The sequence below is a fragment of the Aphis gossypii genome, chromosome 1 (assembly GCF_020184175.1).
Source record: "Aphis gossypii isolate Hap1 chromosome 1, ASM2018417v2, whole genome shotgun sequence".
In the NCBI taxonomy this organism is placed as follows: Eukaryota; Metazoa; Arthropoda; class Insecta; order Hemiptera; family Aphididae; genus Aphis; species Aphis gossypii.
This window is the reverse complement of record NC_065530.1, coordinates 40416520-40438525: the sequence shown is the minus strand read 5'-3', so window position 1 is coordinate 40438525 and position 22006 is coordinate 40416520. Positions and strand designations below refer to the sequence as shown.

At 29.1% G+C, this 22006-nt stretch overlaps 1 protein-coding gene across 4 annotated transcripts in view; it reads left to right on the top strand.

The window, feature by feature from the left end:
* The window catches only part of LOC114120559 (fasciclin-2), a 152226-nt gene that overhangs the window by 116405 nt on the left and 13815 nt on the right, over positions 1-22006 (top strand). For 2 of the 4 annotated variants that reach the window (XM_050200068.1, XM_027982494.2), the window contains exons 6-12: positions 3858-4014; positions 5911-6277; positions 7293-7421; positions 8249-8523; positions 8914-9103; positions 18561-18695; positions 20467-20536. In XM_050200068.1, coding sequence (XP_050056025.1) covers positions 3858-4014; positions 5911-6277; positions 7293-7421; positions 8249-8523; positions 8914-9103; positions 18561-18695; positions 20467-20536 — 1323 coding nt within the window. Of the gene's footprint in view, positions 1-3857; positions 4015-5910; positions 6278-7292; positions 7422-8248; positions 8524-8913; positions 9104-15399; positions 15761-18560; positions 18696-20466; positions 20537-20719; positions 20819-22006 lie in introns of those variants that run through there. The other 2 variants (XM_050200062.1, XM_050200071.1) reach the window with 2 other exon arrangements.

Genomic DNA, 22006 nt, shown 5'->3' with positions numbered 1-22006 from the left:
GTATTAACGCACCACGTTACACATCACAATTGTAAGGGGTTTTGTATAGGCTATTTCAATTACATTTTATGGTTCATTTAAATACAAATATTACATAAACCATAATAACTTAAAAATGGTCCCTATCAGTATTATTTTTGGTTGTTTTGGCTGTTACGTAATTACGAGGTCATATAGGAAAAGTTTCAGGTGATAATCAAAAAGACTACTATACTAGATTAAAGTATAGAAGTTAAATTTTATTCATTTAAAAAAAAGAAAACTTCTTCGTAGCAATATTTTCTTACTTTTTTTTATTATTATTTTAACTGATTATTTGATGGTAATTATTTAAAATTCTTTCCTCGTTCTAAAATAATTTCGTGACCTACTTGAATTTCAATTTAATTTACAATAACTGGTGTATTGTACATAAATTTATTCTCATAAATTAATTTTTATATTATATTTGTGCTTTTTATAAATCATCAGCGAGACGTCCTTGTGTCATCTATAAACTATAATAATATTGTAAACTGTTTAAAAAAATGTCATCTATGTGTATGTTGTCTGTAGGTATGTATATATTATACATATTTGTTATTAAATTTCACGAAGTATTATAAATTATAAAGACTATTTATTAGTGACAGAATTTTGAGTGGTTACACAATCACAACAATAGGATTTAGGGCTTCTGGAAGTATTTATAACGGCGATATTGGTGACTAAAATTCATTCTATCATATAAATTTTTCATTTCACGGTAGGTTGTAATAGTTCTATATAACTTTATAATATAGGTGCACTCGTAATTTCAAACGTCGACTACAAACAACCGAAATGAATACACCACTTCACTCCCACAATTTCCTTTCATTTTATTACAAAGTGTACGTTTCTTTTACTCGTATTGGGGATATTATACATATTATATTGTTACATTTAGTTACTCGTGTCACAGTAGTAAAAGTAAACGTACACGTTTTTAAATTTTTTATCGTGTTGAGATTTAATTTAATTTGCGCCTTAGATATTCGCTGTCACGCCAAAATTGCCTCCAAACGGCTGCTTATAAGTACAGCCATAAGCCACAATAACATATCGTTGATAATATGCTCACGTGATTTTTTAAATATCACAATAATTAACATTTTATCTATACTATAGAACTTATAATATCTCGTTAATAATTTATATTATAGAAACATTTAAGTTAAGTTTAAAGTTAGTGTAAAAATGTGTAAAAATTCTATAAGTTAACAAGAAAAAAAGTAACTTAATTTAGTTAAAAATCAATTACTTTTTTATTTACAATTTAGAAATGTACTCATTTAAAGCTTAATGGCATAGTGATCTATGCCTAAAAAAATATAAATATAAATCTAAGAGAAAAACATTTGAAGTAAAAAGTAACAATAGTTATGTACCAAACGTTTTAACTCGTTAATTCCCAGCCAAGAAAGTTATGATACCGTGATTCTGTGATGATTCTGCTTTACATTTTATAATTATTACATTATGTTTGACTGAATAGTTGACAAAGAAAATAACAATTGCTTTTAACTATAAACGTATATAATATTATTATACCTAAATGTTTTACACAAATAAACGCGTATATGGTAACGTTGCGTAGGTGCGTGTTCGTTTAATTCGATTACAATTCTTGAATATTATACGGTTAGTTAGGAGCTAGTTTAGACTGTTTTAATTACTAGTTACTACACTGCGGGAGTACCTATATAACTTTAACGGTGTACGCAAGAACTTCGGCGACCACAACAAGTAATTTCCCGTCTGAAAACATCGAGAACGCTACCGATGTTGGTATTGCACGTTATACAATAAGCGATCTCCGTACTCCATTTCGAATAATCAGTAAAATAATAATAATAATAATAATAATTAATCGTTAAAGTTTTTAATTAGGTTGTTACAATGAAACGATTGGACATTTCGAGGAAATGTTATAACGTTTTAAAGATCGTTGCAATGCAATGCAATTACGTAGATGATTACGCTACTATTATAATATTATTGCAAATTATAAATATGTACATATTATATTGTGCACATATTATTACGAAAACAATATTATACTATATACTATTATATAGAATCTCAATGGTATTATTTGTTCTCAAAAACTTTATCTATAATACGGTTCAGTGTAAATTACAACCGCAACGAATAACAATATTGTATTAACATGTTGTTTATTTATAATACTCTATGTTAATATAATATTATATTCATTGTGGATTTAATCATATTTATCTAATAGAAATAAAAAAATATATTGAATATATTATAGTCTATTCTATTTTGTCAATAACTCGATAACAATAACCGTTTTAAAGGCACATTTTTAGGTGCTTTCTCAATAAATGTTTGCGTAGTTAAATGATTATTATCGTGTGCGACTAATATAAAAAAGATAGCTTTCACAGTTGCACTTATATGTAATTAAATTGTGGTCCATAATAGTAATGTTTTTCACCCAAAATCATGTTTTATAAACTTTACTTTAGGTCGATCATCCCAATTATGTTTAATTCCGTATGAATAACGTTTAAACATTCTTTAAATTTTACACTAAAAAAAAAAAAATCACGAGGAAGACCATTGATTCTGCAGAATCAAATTGTTAAGTAATTTTATTATCAATCTTAAAAAACATGCATATCAAATTTAAAAACTATATTCATATTTTTATTTTGTCACTAGTTTTATCAGTACATGCGCAAAGTATTAGCTATTTTTGTCGCAAAAAAAAAAATAATCGGTCGGTATTAAAACCCATTAAATCACAATTCACAATATCATCGATAATTACATAATTTAATAGATATATATTATATATACAGGCGTTTATATCAGCATAGTATTATAATATTTCATACTAAACAATTTTAATAAAATGTTCACAAGACTGAAAGAATTATATTTAACAAACAAAAGACAGTATATCGCGATTCCACTAACGTACTCTAAATTTAATCGTTATCAAAACATACATCAAATATTCTGTATATACAAAAAAAAATCATAGGTACATACAACTACAAGACGCGCTTCAGCGTGTTTATATTAATGTCTTTAAATACAGTTATAATTTAATTTAATTTGATCATAACTTTTAGAATAAATAACGCAGCTAAGATTAACTCGGTAATACTTTGTTTGTAAATCGTGCAATAAACAAGAAACTTTTACATTTTGATGTTGCTGTAAATTTAAAACAAAACAAAAAACATTTTTTTTTTTAAATAAAGCGTCCATTTTTTACATTATGAATGTGTCACAACCCAATCTAAAAGAATAAAAATAAAACAGATTTATAAACTATAACCATTTAAAGTTTGAGGGGGTAAAATATAAAATGGTATAGCACGGAAATAAGCCAAAAGATAATATAGTCATTGCTGCAGCAATATATGTATACATTACTGTATCACTTTTATTCGGGCACGTCGGAATTTTTAACTACTCCGAGTCTGCTGTTGAGATATACAATAAATATAGGTATATATATTATATAAAAGTCAATACATTTCTTCGAGACACGCTGTGTTATTAAAGAGTAAAGACCACCGAGATCGTAGCATAATAATAATGTAGGCGTTGTAGAAACACTGAATAATAATAATATTCAAAGAAGACGCAGCTGCCGCCGCGTCTATATATGCGTCGTAAATTAAAAAGTTTTTATCACGCAATCGATATTATAATACTATATATCGAGATTTCAATAACGCCTGTTCTATTCTAACGGGCACTGTGGTGACAGTAATTTACAAACGAATATCGGCTGCAACGGCCTGTATATAGTATAACAATATTACTAATCCAAACTTTGTGCTAAATAATTACAGGAGAGTGGGCACAAACGTCGTCATAAAACCAGGAATCGAAGATTATCGCATTAGTGTGGAGCACGACACTATGGGGGACTTGGCAACGGCCACTCTTGTGATTAAACACCTGAATCGATCCGACGACGGACTATACACGTGCATCGCGTCGAACAAGGTACGTACTATAGCTACGGAATTTGAATAATTATATTTTACTATTAAAGGTATATCTATGGCTCTTCCGTACAAAGCCACTTTTGCCAACGGCGTGTCAATTATTAAAATGTCGATCTGCTAAACGAAGCCCAAGCCCAAAAGCCATTATACTGTAATAATATAACACATCTAATATTGGTAGTTGCTATATAGGGATAAGAAATACATAAACATTAGTAGAAGGCAAACTGATCAATATTTGAATATTGTTGTTTATGCGACCGCATAGAACTATAATTAATATTATATAACCATTGCAACCGCCACCCTAGTGTGTTCGAACACTGCTGTGTATAGAAAGCGATCGAGTAACCCGTGACATATAGAAAACTTGCCAACCACGATTAGTTACTTGATATTTTTGTTTTTAAATGATTTTTTATGGTCTGTGAATTCAATGTTTATGTTTTCTTTTTGCCTCTTTGTAATAGAAAGTAACAAGTTTGATAAGAAATAGAGTACCTCTCATGATATTATTATCTCCTGGTCTTTTAAAGAATGTAGTGGGCATACAATAATATAATTTTTATAATATACTGTAATAACTCAAAAATAAAATAAAAATATAAAAGTAAACTAAATAAGAATGTTTCAGTAAGTTTGATAAATTTAATGTGAGGCAAACACAAGGAACATAAGCCTTGAATGAATGCCGGAATTTGTAGGACTCATAATGCTCATGCACCTTACCTTATTCGCAGCTGTATTTGATTTATGAAGTTGTCTTAATAAGTTTAAAAAGTTTCAAATACTCGAATCAAAATAAATACAACACTGGTAATATTATATTTTCGTTAAACCGGTATTCATTACAGAATACTATTTATTGCACTTAAAAAACTCTAAATTGCATAACCTAGAGATAGTCTTTATGGCTACTAGCAAAATTGACATGAAATAAATATTTATATGTCTTTAAAAGTTGTATTTAAAATTATAATTTTCAATTATTCATTGCTATTCTTAAATCTTATTAGAAAAAAAAAATAATTAGAAATAATTCTGCCTATTAATTATTTTAAATCCTATTTTTGAGAATTTTTAGACCAAATATTATATTGTTTGTCATTAGTGCAAATCTACCAATTATGTGTTAATTTTTAACAAGTTTTAAGTATCTATATTGAATATTTACCTATAGCTCTGTAAGTTGCAACTGATCATACAAAGTATACATTTTTGTATATTCAATTTTTGTCTTATTATTACTTTACCTAATAGATACGATACGCAAAAACTAATGAATAGTAGATACTTCTGTACACGTGAGACTATAGTCGTACATAATATCATTCCCGTAACTCACCCCTTTTTTCTGCCACTTTTATCCGCTCGTATATACCGCCATTGAGTTATATAACTATGTGACATATTATTAATTTATCATAACAAGGTGATTAACCAAGCATAATATGTTTACCGCTGTTTCCCATTCATAATAAATTCCTTCTAATTTTGTTAATTGAAATTTACAATTATAAATATGACATACAAAGACCATATATATGTTCTAACACTTAAAAGTGTTAATGCCACGAAATGACCTTTGTCAATATAAAGCTTTTAGTTATATGTACTACCATTTTCACTGATATAGCAAAGCAGATGTATGTATACAAAATATATAACAAAAAAATGTTGTACAAATCGAAATTGAAACTAGTAGATAGAAAATAATACGATTTTTAAGTCGTATGTCTATCCTATAGACAATTCTAAAAATCGTAATTCATAATTTTCATAACTTTGTTTTTAAATGATACAATTTAAGTGAGCAATAGAATAAGTCCTGTAACTTTGTTACTACATTACCTTTAAATATTGAAATAATTGTGAAATCTTATACTCGTTATAGGGCGGCGAAGCGAGGAAAAACGGACATCTGACTGTTGAGTTTCCGCCAGTGTATGCTAGCAACATGGTCAAGGAGGTGTGGACGTGGAACCGGAAGCCTGTGAACCTTTCATGCATTTCCGAATCTCTGCCGAACGCGTCAATCACGTGGCTGCTCAACAACCGAATGATAGAGGATGACATCAACGTGAGAAAGTTCGGTAAAGGCCCATACAGTGACCTCCTGGTAACCCCAATTGACCAGACCTACTACGGCGTATACACGTGCCTAACCAAGAACATACACGGCGAGAACAACATACAAATCACGCTCAGGGAAGCACGCCGGCCGTCCAAAGTGTCCCAGACCAAGTTTGAAGTCGTCACTGGTAAGTCCCATGACAAGAATCTTGAACTATAGCAGCCCTTATTTTTTGTCTATATTTAAATGATTAATTCATAAAATCGGGTTCCACCAATTTTCATGTAGTGGATTTTAGAGTAGGATTTATAATGCTAATATCTATGAATTTAGGGCGTACGTTTTTATGACCTACGAAAAGTAATGTATAGAATATAGACCTCCGACAATTTCGTAAAAATGAAAAAAAAAGATGTGTTTATTAATTGTTTATAAACGATTTTGTTGGTATACAATTAAATTGTATACTTCTAGAAATTATTGTTAATAATTTCTATACCGTTATATTTCTTTCATTCTTTGTTTTATTTTTTTTTTATCCTATGTTTTAGCATATTATGCTGACAGAATTATGAATATTATAAAACGTATAATCAACTTATAATATTACTATTATTACATTTAGTTATTTTTAATTCGAGTTAGTAATTTGCAAGTTGTATGTAACTTATAATTATTTGTCAATTTATTATTGCGTGATTACGAAATAATATTTATAAGAAACCTTCTTCATTCTAGACAGAGTTGTAAAAGTACAAAAATAAAAAACGTATAAATATGTGTAGTCCAATTGTTAACGTTAAAAGAGGGAAACTTTAACTGTGCAATATCGTTTAAGTTTTTTTCTATATTACCTACAGCTATAATGTGAAAAAAGTTATTTAAGTTTGAAAAACATCAAAATAATGGATTTGAAACAATAATAACTTTTTTTTTGCGTAAGTGATATGCTTAAAACAAAAACTATATTAAACAGTCAAAAAGTTCTCGTAAAAATTTGTTTACTCAGCTTTAATATTTTAATTCTCGAGTAACCACTTGACTGTACCTATGACCTAACAGCTTAAAAAAAAAACAGTTTGCGGAGGTGTTTGCATCCTCTTTACGTATTTACACAGTAAACATTCATCAATCGTTTGAAAGTCCACCCATTTACTCGTAAATACCAATTTTCTTTCAACTCATTTCTATGTCCGTTTCAGCTACAACAATTTCGTTCGGATTTGTGGGTCCGACAGACACAGGAGGTATAAAAATCAAAGCCTATGCCGTCCAGTATAAGGAGATGTCGCAGACGTGGGAAGAAGCTCGCAATAAATCTTGGCCAGTGGGTAAGTACTGCAACACACAATTTATAGCACTACGATTACGTTACCGTACCGTTTCGAGGAGGAAAGATAAACTTCCCCTAAGCTGATTTGAGGAGAGGGTTTTTATGTTTTTCGCAATAATAGCACAATTATAATATTTATTTACGTTTTAATTTAAACGATATATATCATTTTATAATATGTTTAATTCGAAAAGATGTGTACAAGAATAATTTAATATTATTAACCAAAACAACGTGAAAGTGAAATATAGTTAAAAACTGTTTTACACGGGATGACTTTACTCCCTCGATATTTATAACAAAATTACCAACGTTTGATCTCATATTGGGAAGAAATTATCTGTGTCATAGCGTTTTCATTTGTTTAATAGAGGTAACCGTGAATTTTTAATCGTTAAATGAAAAAAAAAAAACTTTAAGTCCTCAAACCAATAACTTAAATCATATTCATGTTATCAAAAATAATAAAATACAAATCAAATTCATAAAATATGCCTAAAATATGATAACTTTTATTAAAATATCAGTTCTGCAGTTTCTTTGTTTATTGTGTATTCATAATTATATTATTTATTATTTTATTTACAGTAATGATTAATGTTTATTTAAAATAACAAAACAATACATCTATTAAAATTGTTTGAATGAAAACTTTTTTTGAAAAATTAAAAAGTAAATAAAGTTCGTATGGAAACCATTTCTAGTACTACCTGATGATATTGGAAGGGGGGGGGGTCAAACAAGTTTTTATTATAGCATTTGCATTATAAACATTTTTTCAATAAATTTACTTTACAAAAATAATTATTATATCTATTTTATTAGATACACCCTACATACTGGAAAGTCTGGAAGCTCACAGAACTTATCAGTTCAGGTTCGCCGCCATCAATGACGTGGGTACCAGCGATTGGGGTTCACAGGAACAACGTACTATGCCCAAGAGGAGTGCGCCCGAAGAACCTAAAATATTGGTCATCAAAGACGTGGACACCGAAGATTATATTAACTCGCCGTACGGAAACAGCTACGAAGTGAACTGGAAGATACCGGCCGACAATGGGGAGCCCATAAACCTGTACAACGTTCACTATTGCGTGGTAAGTTTATATTATTCACTCAAATTTTAAGTTAGTAAAAATAGTTCTATCAACAATTTTTAGTTAATTTATAAATTGTAATCGAAAACCATTACCCTAAAGTTATAAAATGCCTTTTTTTTTAATATGCATAAATATAAAATGTCAGTGCATAATTGTGGTTGGGTGTAAGGGGGCGCTTTCCCCTGATATTTTTGTAGGAGTACAAAGGTACCTTTTTGCCTAATTAATTTTGATGGATAAATTATTTTGCCTTTTCTTCCTTGGTGTTTTACTCATTTACGCCACTTTAAACTAAACGTTTTTTCGGACATACAACTATATTTTAATAATACCCGAAAGGATATAATTTTTTTGTCGTTCGTTAATCGCCGCTGTTTCGTGTTTCAGACCGATAAGGTAAACACTGTGTGGACAGTCAGAAGAGATTCTTGTCGATCTGAAGACCTCAGGTCTCCAGACAAGACTGCGTTTTTGATGGACAATCTGAATGCCAACACGTTTTACAAAGTGGAAGTCAGAGCCCACAACGAGATTGGATTTAGTGTACCATCGGAACTCGTCTTCAAAACTGCGACTGGTGAGTACCTACCTGATAAAACCTAATAGCTCTAATGAAATAATATTTTACTTGTACATAATAACGAAATGAACAGTTTGCGCTGCGGTGATGTTTTAATGAATATACGATACTAAAACATTTGTACTCTCATCTCGTATTTATTTATGAACTCTATCACGCTATAGGTTTTTAGAGCGGAGATAGAGTCCGTGGAACGTCGGTTCGTCTAAGCAGTGTATAATAATACACTCCTCATTAAAACCGTTTATATGTACGATTTAATTAAAAGTTTAAACTTTTGTTTTTAATTAACGTAAGTATAATATACAGTTACGTTTTTACTTTGAGAAGACGTAAAATCCGTTGAAACTTTTTTTTCTATATAATCTTTTAAAACGTTTCCGTTTATTTTCGAAGCAGTAATACAAATAAGTACCTACGTTTTCGACTATACTATCGCATAGCAACCAATTAGTATAGGCACCGCTTAATCGTATATTCCAAAAGAGATCGTGTACTTACGTACCACGCTTCGACGGTGTATTTATCAGTAGTATCTACGTATCCTATTATTTACCATTTCTAATTAACGGTGAAGTTTACCTTAACGAACGAACGAACGAATGGTTCAGAGTAAAAAAATCGCCACGTTCGGAATAAACACAAACACAAGTCGTATAGTGTAAATGAGTAGTACACTATATAGGTACCTACTTCACGTTACGATATATTCATTATTACAATTCTCCTGCGTCGTCCCCGTAAAGCTCATTACAAATTGCATTATTCGAGTACACAATGTTTAGCATGACATATTATTGTAATTGTATAAATTATTTTATATGAGATATGTTAAAACATCATACACTGTGATTGGTGATTGTAATCTAGGTGGTACGTAACGATATTAAAAAATATTACATCATAAACGTGTGGAATTTTGTGTGCCGTTTTTTTTTTTTTTTTTTTATCATTATTATTTTTTGGTATTATTCTTATTATTATTTTCCGTCATATTTGTATTCTTTGTGCTGTTTCTTTACATATTTTATATTGGTAGAGCTTCAAACGATTTATTCTCTATGGTAAACGGGATGCGTCTGCTATTTATGTTTATATTTATTTTAACTGCATGCATGTTGGGTTTTTAAAAACGTGTTTCGTGTTTTGTATTCATTATTGTATAATAATATATACTATAATTTCTATCATTTTTATTATTGTTATTATTATTATTAACATAATAAATATTTAACAATATATGTATATTATTATACCTATATTTAATAATAATACAATGATTAAAGGTATATAGGTAAGTATTTAATACATTACATGAAACACTGCAGATGAGAAAAATATGGATAATATCTAGTTTTTTTTTTTTTATTGTTCTAAAAAAACCTTAAATTTGGATAATTTATTATATTTATAATTGTATTTAAAAATGTCATTACGATTTTTCCTTAAATAAAATAAAAACTAAATATCTATAGATTTTTTCAGTAGCTTGTAAATATTTTTTTCTTATCATCAGTGTTTCTTATGATATTTCATGTACCTACGGGTTACAACATTATTGTGCTTTTCATTAACACATCAACGGATCTTTTTGTGCAAGTTAAATATTATGTAATACGTTATATAATATAATAATATGTATGTATAATGCGCGTACAATATAATTAATTACCTACTGCAAACACCCAACACAATATATTATGCTACCAACTGTACGTAAATATCACATTTCCCGAATTAAAAACAAACTTTAAAGTGTACACGATAAGACTTATATTTTCGTTCATCGTCATCTCGCACCGGCACGTCACCAACTTAAAAATTGTGTCAGAGTGTGTTTGAAAAAAACTTTTTATAATAATAATGACAGCGACGAAAGTACACTACGATTTATTATATGTCTGGTACTCACATAATAATTACGGGTATAAAGGCATCCTCTTTTGTCGTTAGTGTAATGTATTACGGACAAACCGTTTCGAAACGGTACTCTTTATTTTGCGGGACAGACTAAATAAGAGTGGCGAGTGTTAACGCAAACCTTTTGATATTTTTACGGTACAGTTGTGATGTACAATATAGCTCGGAGGATTCGATGATTTAAATAGCGGTGGTGGATTATATATACTAATGTACCATCTCTTCTCCTCCTCCCTCCTTGTAAACAAGCCACAAAGATATGTTTGTTTTTCAAAGTAGACGATTTTGCGTGCCGACCAACTGTCGATATCGTAGACCGTATTTTAATATAATATTTTGTGCGTGATAATATTATTATTCATTTTATGGTTATTGTATCTACGTTGTTTTCTACCTTCCATCGACAACTTACCCGGGTTTATTTTTTACGTTTTTTTTTTATTCATCCGTGGTCTTGACACAAAATGTACCTGACTCTTTTCTCCTCTTTTCTCTATCTTTCTCTCCCTCGAGACAATGTCTTTCCCGAAACACGACCGCCCTTGACACTTATTTACAGTATAATATATATAGGTACGTATATAACATTTCAAGTGTTGGTTTTACATAGTTCACACGAACTTACTTTGCCGCAACCCTTGTCGCCTCTACGACGCACGCGTCAACCACCCTTCATTCCATACCACCACCGCACACACGGACGACCACGTACACAACTCACCACCTCTGGCGGGCCTTCCATTTTTTATCCGCGTTATATATTATTATTACTATTATTGTGCTTATTATAATATATAGAGTTTGCGTATGCAAGTGTTAAAAAAACTCACAGAATGTAGGTAGCTCTACAAAGGAATAAGTGTAGGTACCCGCTTCCCAACGATGTCACCACCCGACAGTGTGCCGGCTCTTTTGTCCGCCGTATTTATTTACTTAAATTTAAAAGCGACTATATGTTTAAAATGCCTTTTAACGTCCGTCGCGCGCGTTAAATTGTCAACGGCAAACAGAAAAAGTGTGTATAATTCTAAGTTAACACTGTTTATTTTTTAAGTGTATACACAGCGTACGTACCGCTCTATCTGAATGTTACGTTTTGTTTGCAGCCAACTCTATGTAATATACAGTATAAACGCAACATTCGCTTGCCGTGATTCGAAAAAATTTAATTATTCAAATCGTTTGTCGAAATGCCGCCGGAACAAGAATTCCCTTTGTTTCGTGCGGGAACAAAGTGACAGACTGTAGGATGACGACGACTCGTTTTTACGTTTTTGCATTATTTCGTTAATATTATATAATGTAAACACCTCGCTGCTGCCAAGTCAAGAGACGTAAGCCGTTATGCCCACCTTCCCCAACAAAAGAAAATTATAATTGGCTTTTCATCGAATTCGCTCAAAAAAAAAATAAATCGTTTCGTAATGAATTGGCTTTTATTTTATATTCTCTTGCATTTTTATATACTCAATATTATATAGATCGCATATTGTAATATGAATATCATGTACATGCACGTATGAATATATTACAAGTTTAATACATTTCTCATATTTTATTGTATAAAATACATATATAATATATTTTACATATATTTTTCTTTGAAAAATAAATTAAGTTTTATGTTAGATAAACAATAATAATAATAGTTGATTTCCGATAAATATTAAAATAGTGTTGTTGGTTCATCTTTCTCTTCTTCTTTTAAGTCCTAATTATTTTAATTCAATTTATGATATTCATCTATTTCATGATTTCACAAATTTCTTATAGTCAAAAAATCTTATTTGAGTTATTATCAAAAAATATTTATCACAATGTTGTTATGTCTGTCAACTCTATATACTATTAAATCCTGAATCCTGATTGCATTCGTCGTTTTATAAAAGTTCTAAATTGTTATTTTAACATTGTATAATGTCTGTGTGGTAAGGGAGTTTGATTGACTTTTTAAAGTAAATTACGTTCTTCTATGTATGTGTACGTGATGCGTTCTGTGTGTACCCAATCGTGTTCTACAATATATATATAATAATATAATGTACCTTGCTGTCCCAATGTATACGCTTTGATATGGCTGACGAGTTTAACCCTTTTGTGTCCGTACAACATTATTATTGTTATTAACTTGTAGAACGATAGGTGAGGGTGGCGACGGCGAGCTAGTCGTAAAATAGTTTGTTACATAGTTTCCGGAATCGAGTTCATATAATAGACCACGTGCGACAGTGTGCTCGACCAAACATTCTGCGGTCGACGTAACAATGATTGTTGTTACATTATGTTTATTAGGGCTGAATACTTCAAGTTTTTTTTTCATGTTTATTTAGAAAGAATTCAAAACAATGCAATTTATCTATATAATTTACACTGAATAAAAAATTCATATATTAATTGTATTACAAAAAATAGAACATATTTTGTGGTATATTAGTGATTGTCGAATTCGATTAAACAAATAAGACACACATTTATAAAAAAAAAATAATATAAAAATAATTTCTTTATTTCCAGACTTTCATATCAGTGTTTGATGGTATTTGATTTTTTAAATTAATTATTATCCCTTTTTCAAACAATAAAATTGTAATATGCTTTTGTTAAATTGTTGTATCCGATCTATGGCAGTATTCGTATACTAAAAATGTTCAGTATACGACTTCCTCTTTTAATTAATTTGTTTTGCCAATCTCGAACTGAACGTATGTCTTCATCGACTGTATCACATCCTTCCTAAAAATCTAATAACATGTATAGATATACACAATAGAATAATATTATTATACTAATATATCGAACGATAACATGAATAAGGTTGTGGTATTTATAATATCGTAATTTGTAATCACTATCACTGACACGAGTGCACGACAGAGACTAAAACGACTGAAAACAAGTAACTAAATAACAATAAAATAATAATTGATAATAATAATCTTAATAAATGTATGTAATTTCCATTTTAATATATCTATTGTTAATTATTAACTGCACGGTGTTTAAAAAAAAATAATAATAATAATTTTTAGTTTCGCGTCATGAAAAACTACGTGCACAACAAGATTTCGATGAATTTGTACCAAAATTTGAATTTTTATAAAAATATTGAGTTCTCTGAGAATAATAAAGGTACAATTAAAACGCAGTAACGGAAACGTAGTACATTTTTTCCCACAATCTAAAATCTATCTATTACTCGCTGTACCTACCTAAAACCTACATAACGTAATATCATATATAAATACAACGCTATAGTTTATTATACCCTACCACTTTAGACTCCCACATGATTTTCTTACTGAATAATTCAACAAATATAATAATAACAATAATAATAAACTGCATCTATTTAGGGGAAAATGCAGGGTGCAACCAGCACCGACGAGTTCCAACCGTTGTTACAGTTGCGATTATGCATTTATTTATTAAAAATAATATACTTTAAATCTAATAGTATTGAGATATTATCACGTGTAGTTTACTAACTATAAGATTTATTGATTTCTTACGCACAATAACTAAGCCTGATATTTAGTTTGATGAATATTATATTGTTGTTGTGGGTTAGGCATTTTGGATTTTCACGCGTGGTTGTCGAAATAATAATATACGTGCTACGCACTATTTTATTCCAAAACCGTACATTTCATTCCCTCTTTCTGTATTAAACTTCTGATAAGATCTCGTGAAACTTATAATACATTTCGCATAATATTATAAAAAGTAATTTCATTTGTAAATATTTGTTAATATTATATTCGTATACTGAAAGGATATAATAGCCACCTTTACGTCTATATAACAATATATAATATATAAAGATGGAATAGAAAAATACTCCATCGCAATATTGTGTATAAAAAAATTATTTTACACTTTTTAAATATTAATTATCCAATAATTTTGTTTGACTTTATCGTTAACCATTACTCGTAGGTAAATCCTAAGCATTTATTTATTATTATTATTTTTTTTTTTACGAGTACCTACTATTTTCTTTAACAAAATTACGATAACGTTTTTAATAATCGTTAATAAGGAAATAAGCAGTATAATATTATTGATGGAAATAAGGCGTAATCACAGAAATAGTACATAGCTGTCTATTATTTGTACGGTTGTTATATTTTGTTTATTTTTCATCCTCGTCCTACTGCAGCTCCTTCTTCACGTCGGGAAGAAGAACCCAACATATTATTATTGTTATTACGCTGCTACCGTTTCTCTCGACCTTTCGTCTTACAACAAATAACAATAGTCAATACACACTTTTTTGTTTGTTTATTTATATTTTGTTTATTTATTATTATTTATTTGTTTTTCTATGTCTGCGAGCGTAATATCCAAGTGTGTTATGTGTTGTGATTTTACAGAGCAAACCGCAAAGGTGGCTGTCATCAACGCGGCTGCGACCGTTAACCGATTGGCCGTGCGCAATTGTATTGTCGCCTTGTCGGCATTAAGCTTAGCTGCTTCCTTTGGTGGCAACCGCTGGTGGTTACGCTAAAACTCATGCGAATCGTTTTTAGCATATTATTTTAACGATTATTATTACTATTCATTTTTACCCGTTCGACTTACAGTCGCTATATTTTTGTTTTATTATTATTATTTTTTTTTTTTTTTTATATAAGTATTATTTTTCATAATTAATTATTATGATACTGTATTTCACCCATCTCCACACGCGTACGCAGTCATGTCTCGCGAACGATTCAATTAACCTTTTTTTTTCTCACAAACAAAATATTATTTGCTTTAAATAATAATTCATTATAATATTATTTTTATGACTGCTAAAATCGAAAAGTTTGATAACGATTAGTGTTTAATAATATTATGTATGTTTTTACGATGTAATAAGCTGCTACCACGTGGTAAGGTATATATTATATACATAGTATTATGTTATTGTGTAGCTTGTTAAGCCTTGTACTTGTCTAATATTATATATTTGTTGTGATAAAATTATGTAAATGTTTAAAATGTATATGTGTGTATGAACGACTACGAATCATAGGATAGGTATTGTTTTACTTACTCTGCAACCTGTATCTCTATTTTCGTTCCCTGACGGCGACATTATTATTTACGATTTTTATATGTTGACTAGAGGAGTTCGTTGTATTAGTTCTTCAATTACTCGTCTCTATTTCAAATATTACTTCCCCGTGTCACGTATTGTGAATATACTGTTTTTAGGGATAATATTTGATATTTTATAGCTATTGTTCTATTGATTTGCGTCCATATTCGATCAGTGATTATTCATATTTGGTCTACTGGAAATTATATTAGTTTTTTACCATCATAACGGTATACCACAAAATCAGTCCATGGTTGAAATATAATTTACAAACATCACTTGTCTCATCATGTGAGGATTTTATCGCATATTTGTATATGATTAAATAAAACAAAATTCATTTGATCGTCAAAAACCACCCCATCGATATTCGTATACGCCAGTTCTACTATGATATTGTCTAATGCATTATATATATACATCGAATTGTTTTCCGACCTTGGGTACTATATAATTTCCGACATAATATTTTGTTTATACCAATACCTATATTATTATCTATTAACGCCGTCCTCGTGTTATACTAATGTTATAAATTATAATATTAACCCCATCGTATGTGTACATTTATCCACGCTTCATCAGATATAAAATATAATACGATAACAATTACTAAATCGATAGACTAATATTGTTATTATCCGTCTAGATATTATCATAATATATATACCTAATAACATTATTGAGTAGAAGTCATACATATTATATAATACAAACTATATTTTATTTTTACTTTATAAATTTTTTTTCAATATATAGTAATAAAAAAACATGTCTTAATAATTAAGTTTTACTCACTTTTTAATAGTTGCCTATTTTAGATAAACGATTTAGATTTTATGGTATTATATTATTACTATGTATAATTTGTCACCAATCTTATTGATGTACCTATACCATTATTGATGCTATATGATATCTATTATAATAAGATAAAACGTGTAAACAAAAAAATATTTACTGATTTTGTTTTAGATTCTCATTAAGTAACTATATTATATAATAATAAATGAAATTTTGTTGTAAATGCATTTAGTGATATATTATATATTATTAATAATATAATGTATTATTAATAATAAACATAATGTAATAAGACAATAATAAACGAATATTTTTTTTTTTAATATATAAACTAATTGTGGTGTATGTTTGTCAACTTTTATAGTTTTCCCACCCCTTTCTCACAAAAATATTATAATATAAAATACTGTGTTACTACTATTATTAACGCATGATTATTTTGATTGATTTTTTATAACATGGATAAGTGGCTATTTTATCGCGGGACAGTCGTTATTCCTGAGCTAATCTAGCTGACAGTTGAAGCACAGAGTATGGTTTTGACTTTTAGATTAAGTTGGTTTGGTTTCGCTATATGCGTCTGGTATTGTTGAGGAATATCGATCGTTCTTCGATAAAATAATACCACCCTGCATAGTGTACGTATTCGTATGTATATATATATAAGTATAAATTGAGGTGTATCGCAACGACAGCAACAGCAACATCGCGACAACAACAAAAATAATAATAATAATACTGTTATAAAACACGGCGATGACGTGTCCGTAGAGGTAAGAGCATGATGCGTTTACGGATTTTATATTTAAGTGCACGGTATTCTTCTATCTTTTCGTGGCTTCTTTGCTACCCCCCACATGCAACCCGCGCCGGCGACGAAATCTGATAGCCGACGACTCGGGGCTGCCATATATATAATAATATTATATCGGATGACAAAGATTTTTCGTTTAGGTATATTATAGCATCATCACCGATGTATGTAACGTATACAGTATACACGCTACCCGTATTATAATATCAGCTACTTCTTGTTTCCTTGGCTTTTGCACTAACGCTTTGCGGTTTTATACTTTCAATTTTATTTTTTATGAATATTATTTTTTTTTATTATTGTATTTCGTTTAAATGGTCCCAGACCACACAACAACAATGATGATACACTTCATCCGAAGAACAACAATTGTTGTGGATGCGAGAAAACAACAAACGTTTCACTCCGTGTATTATTGTTGTCATAGTGCAGCATATTTTTATGTGTATAATATAATATAGCATGTGCATGTGTTTGTGTCTATGTATGACGTATGTGTTGTGTGTGTATGTGTATGTGTATACGTGTGTACTTACCTGTGAACGACACCAATCACAAAATTACGAAAATTGATTAATATGTTATGATTTGCGGCTAACTCTGTTTTTTTTTCCACTTACCTACGACAATTATTATAAATTATTATACAATATTTATTATTAAATTGTAAGAACTACATCTCGTCTCGAACGGGCTTTTTTTGAGCAGTGCACGCGCATAAAGATAAATTATTATGTCTAGGCGTATTAAGCGTGACAAAAAATAGAATAATGTAACGATAAAATAATATATTATTACATGCAATGATGATTTATCATGTTCGTTTACAGGCGTGGACATACCTCCCATGCAACCGCCGTACCCTAACCGGCTCAGTTCGGCGGTCATAATCAGCATCGTCTTAGCCGTCCTATTCACCATCTTGGTAGTCATTGACGTGTCATGTTACTTCACCAACAACACTGGTAAGTCAGTCGAACCGTCGGTAACCACTAACCATATTATATATATTATCAAATATTCGGGTTTACGCGGAGTTGATTTATTGGTTTAAGCTAGTATTACCCTTATTATAAATATTTATATATTTTTACTCATATCACTATCACTGATCAGTTTTTATTCACTTATACAAATTGGTACAATGAAGCAACTTTGATACTAAAAACTTGATAATTTGTTACCTTTGGATTCTATCTATATTTTTTTCATTTATTTTTCTAGAAAAACATAATCCACTGTTCAATATTTAACATTTTGATAAATGCATATGCAAACTAAAAGTTTGCAAATAGGGTCGTGGATATCTAAAATCTTAGGGAATAATTAGATCAATCGGTTCTACAAATATTTACCATCAGGTTTGATTGTAATATTTTTATTATTTTGTTTGTTTCATAATGATATAAATGACTACAATAATATAGATTCTCAATATTTTCCTCAGAGCGAAAATTGCATTCGTTGAATTGATGATGACCGTTCCTTATCTCTTGGAGTTTTTCATTTTACAAAAAATCAAAATTTACACCCTATATCGCGTATTCATATTTTCGATCATCACATTCATAAAAAATATCAGAAGATTTAACTTAAAATAATTTTTTTTTCATATTATACTTTGTAATTTTAATCTTACTTTTTATTATTTGCGGTTTGATATCCAATATCACATATTATCCAGTCTATCATCAATGGTGTGTCCTAAATTTCTAAAAAAAAAGGTAATAAAATATAACATAATCAAATATAGAATATATTACCATACCACGACGTGTACTTGTATACTTTATAGATTAGGTACCCGGTATTTATCTATATTTATTTTAAATAGAATAACTTACTAGCATAATACTGCCTATACTTTATAGTAAATATATTATTATAGTATATTATTGTATCAAATCTATTACTTTATTCTTCAGAAAAATAGTAATAATTTTTCTTTTCTATAATCATGTTATACATTTCATACATTTAAACGCATTTCAAATTAGGTTTCTTACGTTTATTTTCAACAACCTTTGTGATACCTACTATACTTTTACGAAACCTATCACGTTTAATACATAATTAAATACAATATATTTACATAAGAATACATTTTTTGCAATTGAAGTGTATTGTTTAGAAATAGCAACATGGGATTATAGTTGTTCTAATCGTTTTATATTATATCACGTATAATATTTTATTCGTGAAACGAAAATATGATAATGAACAAAAATGACGTCGATCCTGTCAAAATAGAATATAGACGCGCAACGTCACTCTATTAACGTTATATTGTATTATAATTGTGGTTATCGATTAGTTTTGTATCTCTTGTTAAACAATAATTTAAAAATATACTCTTATGTATAGTCTAATATATTTTTTTAAATATACCGCCTTTTAATATATATTTATAAGGTGTTTATCATAATTTAAATTAATTTTTTTTCAGTTTCAAACAAAAATATAAAGAATATATAACTATTATTATAATCAGGTTTAAAAATATTTTTTTAACCATCTCAGATCAGACCATTATATCTTATATTTTCAGTGCCTATATGTTAATTTTCAAAGTCTTTTCATCGTAAAAGCACACACCGAATAAGTTAAACTTTTATTTACATTAGAATAAGTGCGTTATACGCACGGATACGCTTCGTCGTAAGCATACTATAATTTGATAATATTATGTAATAATGTGTTTTTGTTTTTGTTTTAAATTTCATACGCATTCCACAGGTATTTTGTACATATTGTTCGGTATGTGCTGTCGGAAGAAAAAGAGGGACGAAGACGCAAAGCTCGGAAGGTATGATTTTTTTTTTTATTATTATTATTTTTTATTCGGGTTATTTATACAAACACATAATAATCACTTTGCTGGTTACACTAATCCACCGGGTTTCGTGATATCCTAACACTGTACGTTCAACTTGTACGTGTACCTACTTTAGCTATAACATATTATCATATCATATCATTTCATATATAGTGTACATTTTATGCACTTGGATGTGCGCACTGCAGTCATCTACGCCGACGTACTAGACCTAGGCAGCAAGATAATCAACAGCAACACACCAGTATATAGGTATACCAATTATAAATGGGTATATTATATATTGTCATCACGCCTATGCATAGATTTTTAGTGAAAACTCCAAAGATTTTCCTAATAATAAATAAAACGTCGTTATTACAAATTATATAGATACAGAAACTTACTTAACCACCATCGTAATATGTAGACCTAGGATTTATATGCATTTTATTTTGTTAAAATTGTCATGGTATGTACACAGAAATTACTAACAATTTCTTAATAACTATCGTTAATTGAATGTGAAACGTATTTTAATTTTAAAATAGATTAAATGAAAAAACTAAGTTATTTTCTTAGTTTTTTATGCAAGCTGAATCGTTTTTTATACTCCAATTCTAAAATAAAATATAAATCTGTACATTCCAATTTAATTAGATTTAAAATGTATTTCGTTCAAACTTAAAATGAATGGTTTTCACATTTTAAGGAATTGAGATTATCAGAGTATAATAATCTGAAATCTTGTTAATTCCATATGGTAGAGGTAAGGAGTAAGTTTGAAATGGTTTCCAAAATTTCAAACTATGACAATAGAAACTGTCAAAAATTCCTTTATTTTTTATGCATTTTCGTATTATTTTTAATTAAATATATCACAAAACGTTTGTAAGTGTTTTTTTGTATTAGGTATATGTTTAATATATAACTACACTGATCTTAAATTTATAAATATGAGGCGATGTGTGAACATAACTAACCAAATTTACAACAAGACTTCACTTAGAAAAACATATCAATGCATATAAATCCTAGCTATAGACTAGCATAAGCCCAGTATAAGTGATTCTTTCGACATTATATTAATATACGTACATATAACATTGTAATTTCATGCATAATCTATAATATTTGTGGCCGAATACCTAATTTCCTGAAAACTATTTACTATTGAATAAATAGTATAATATTTCCCATAAAAATGAACATTTAAATCAATGACAAGCAATTTATTCACTTTATTTCACAGTTTAAACTAAAGTTAAAATGTGTATCAATAAAATAAAAATTATATATATTCGTTCAATATTGTTGGTACATTAATTATATATTTACTCTGAAAACTTTCCGATTATTATTAAATCATAAATACATGATCAGTTCTTATTTAAAAATTAAAAGTTGACGATTCAGAGTTCAGAGAATTTTGATAACAGGTATACATTTCTAAAAAGTTCT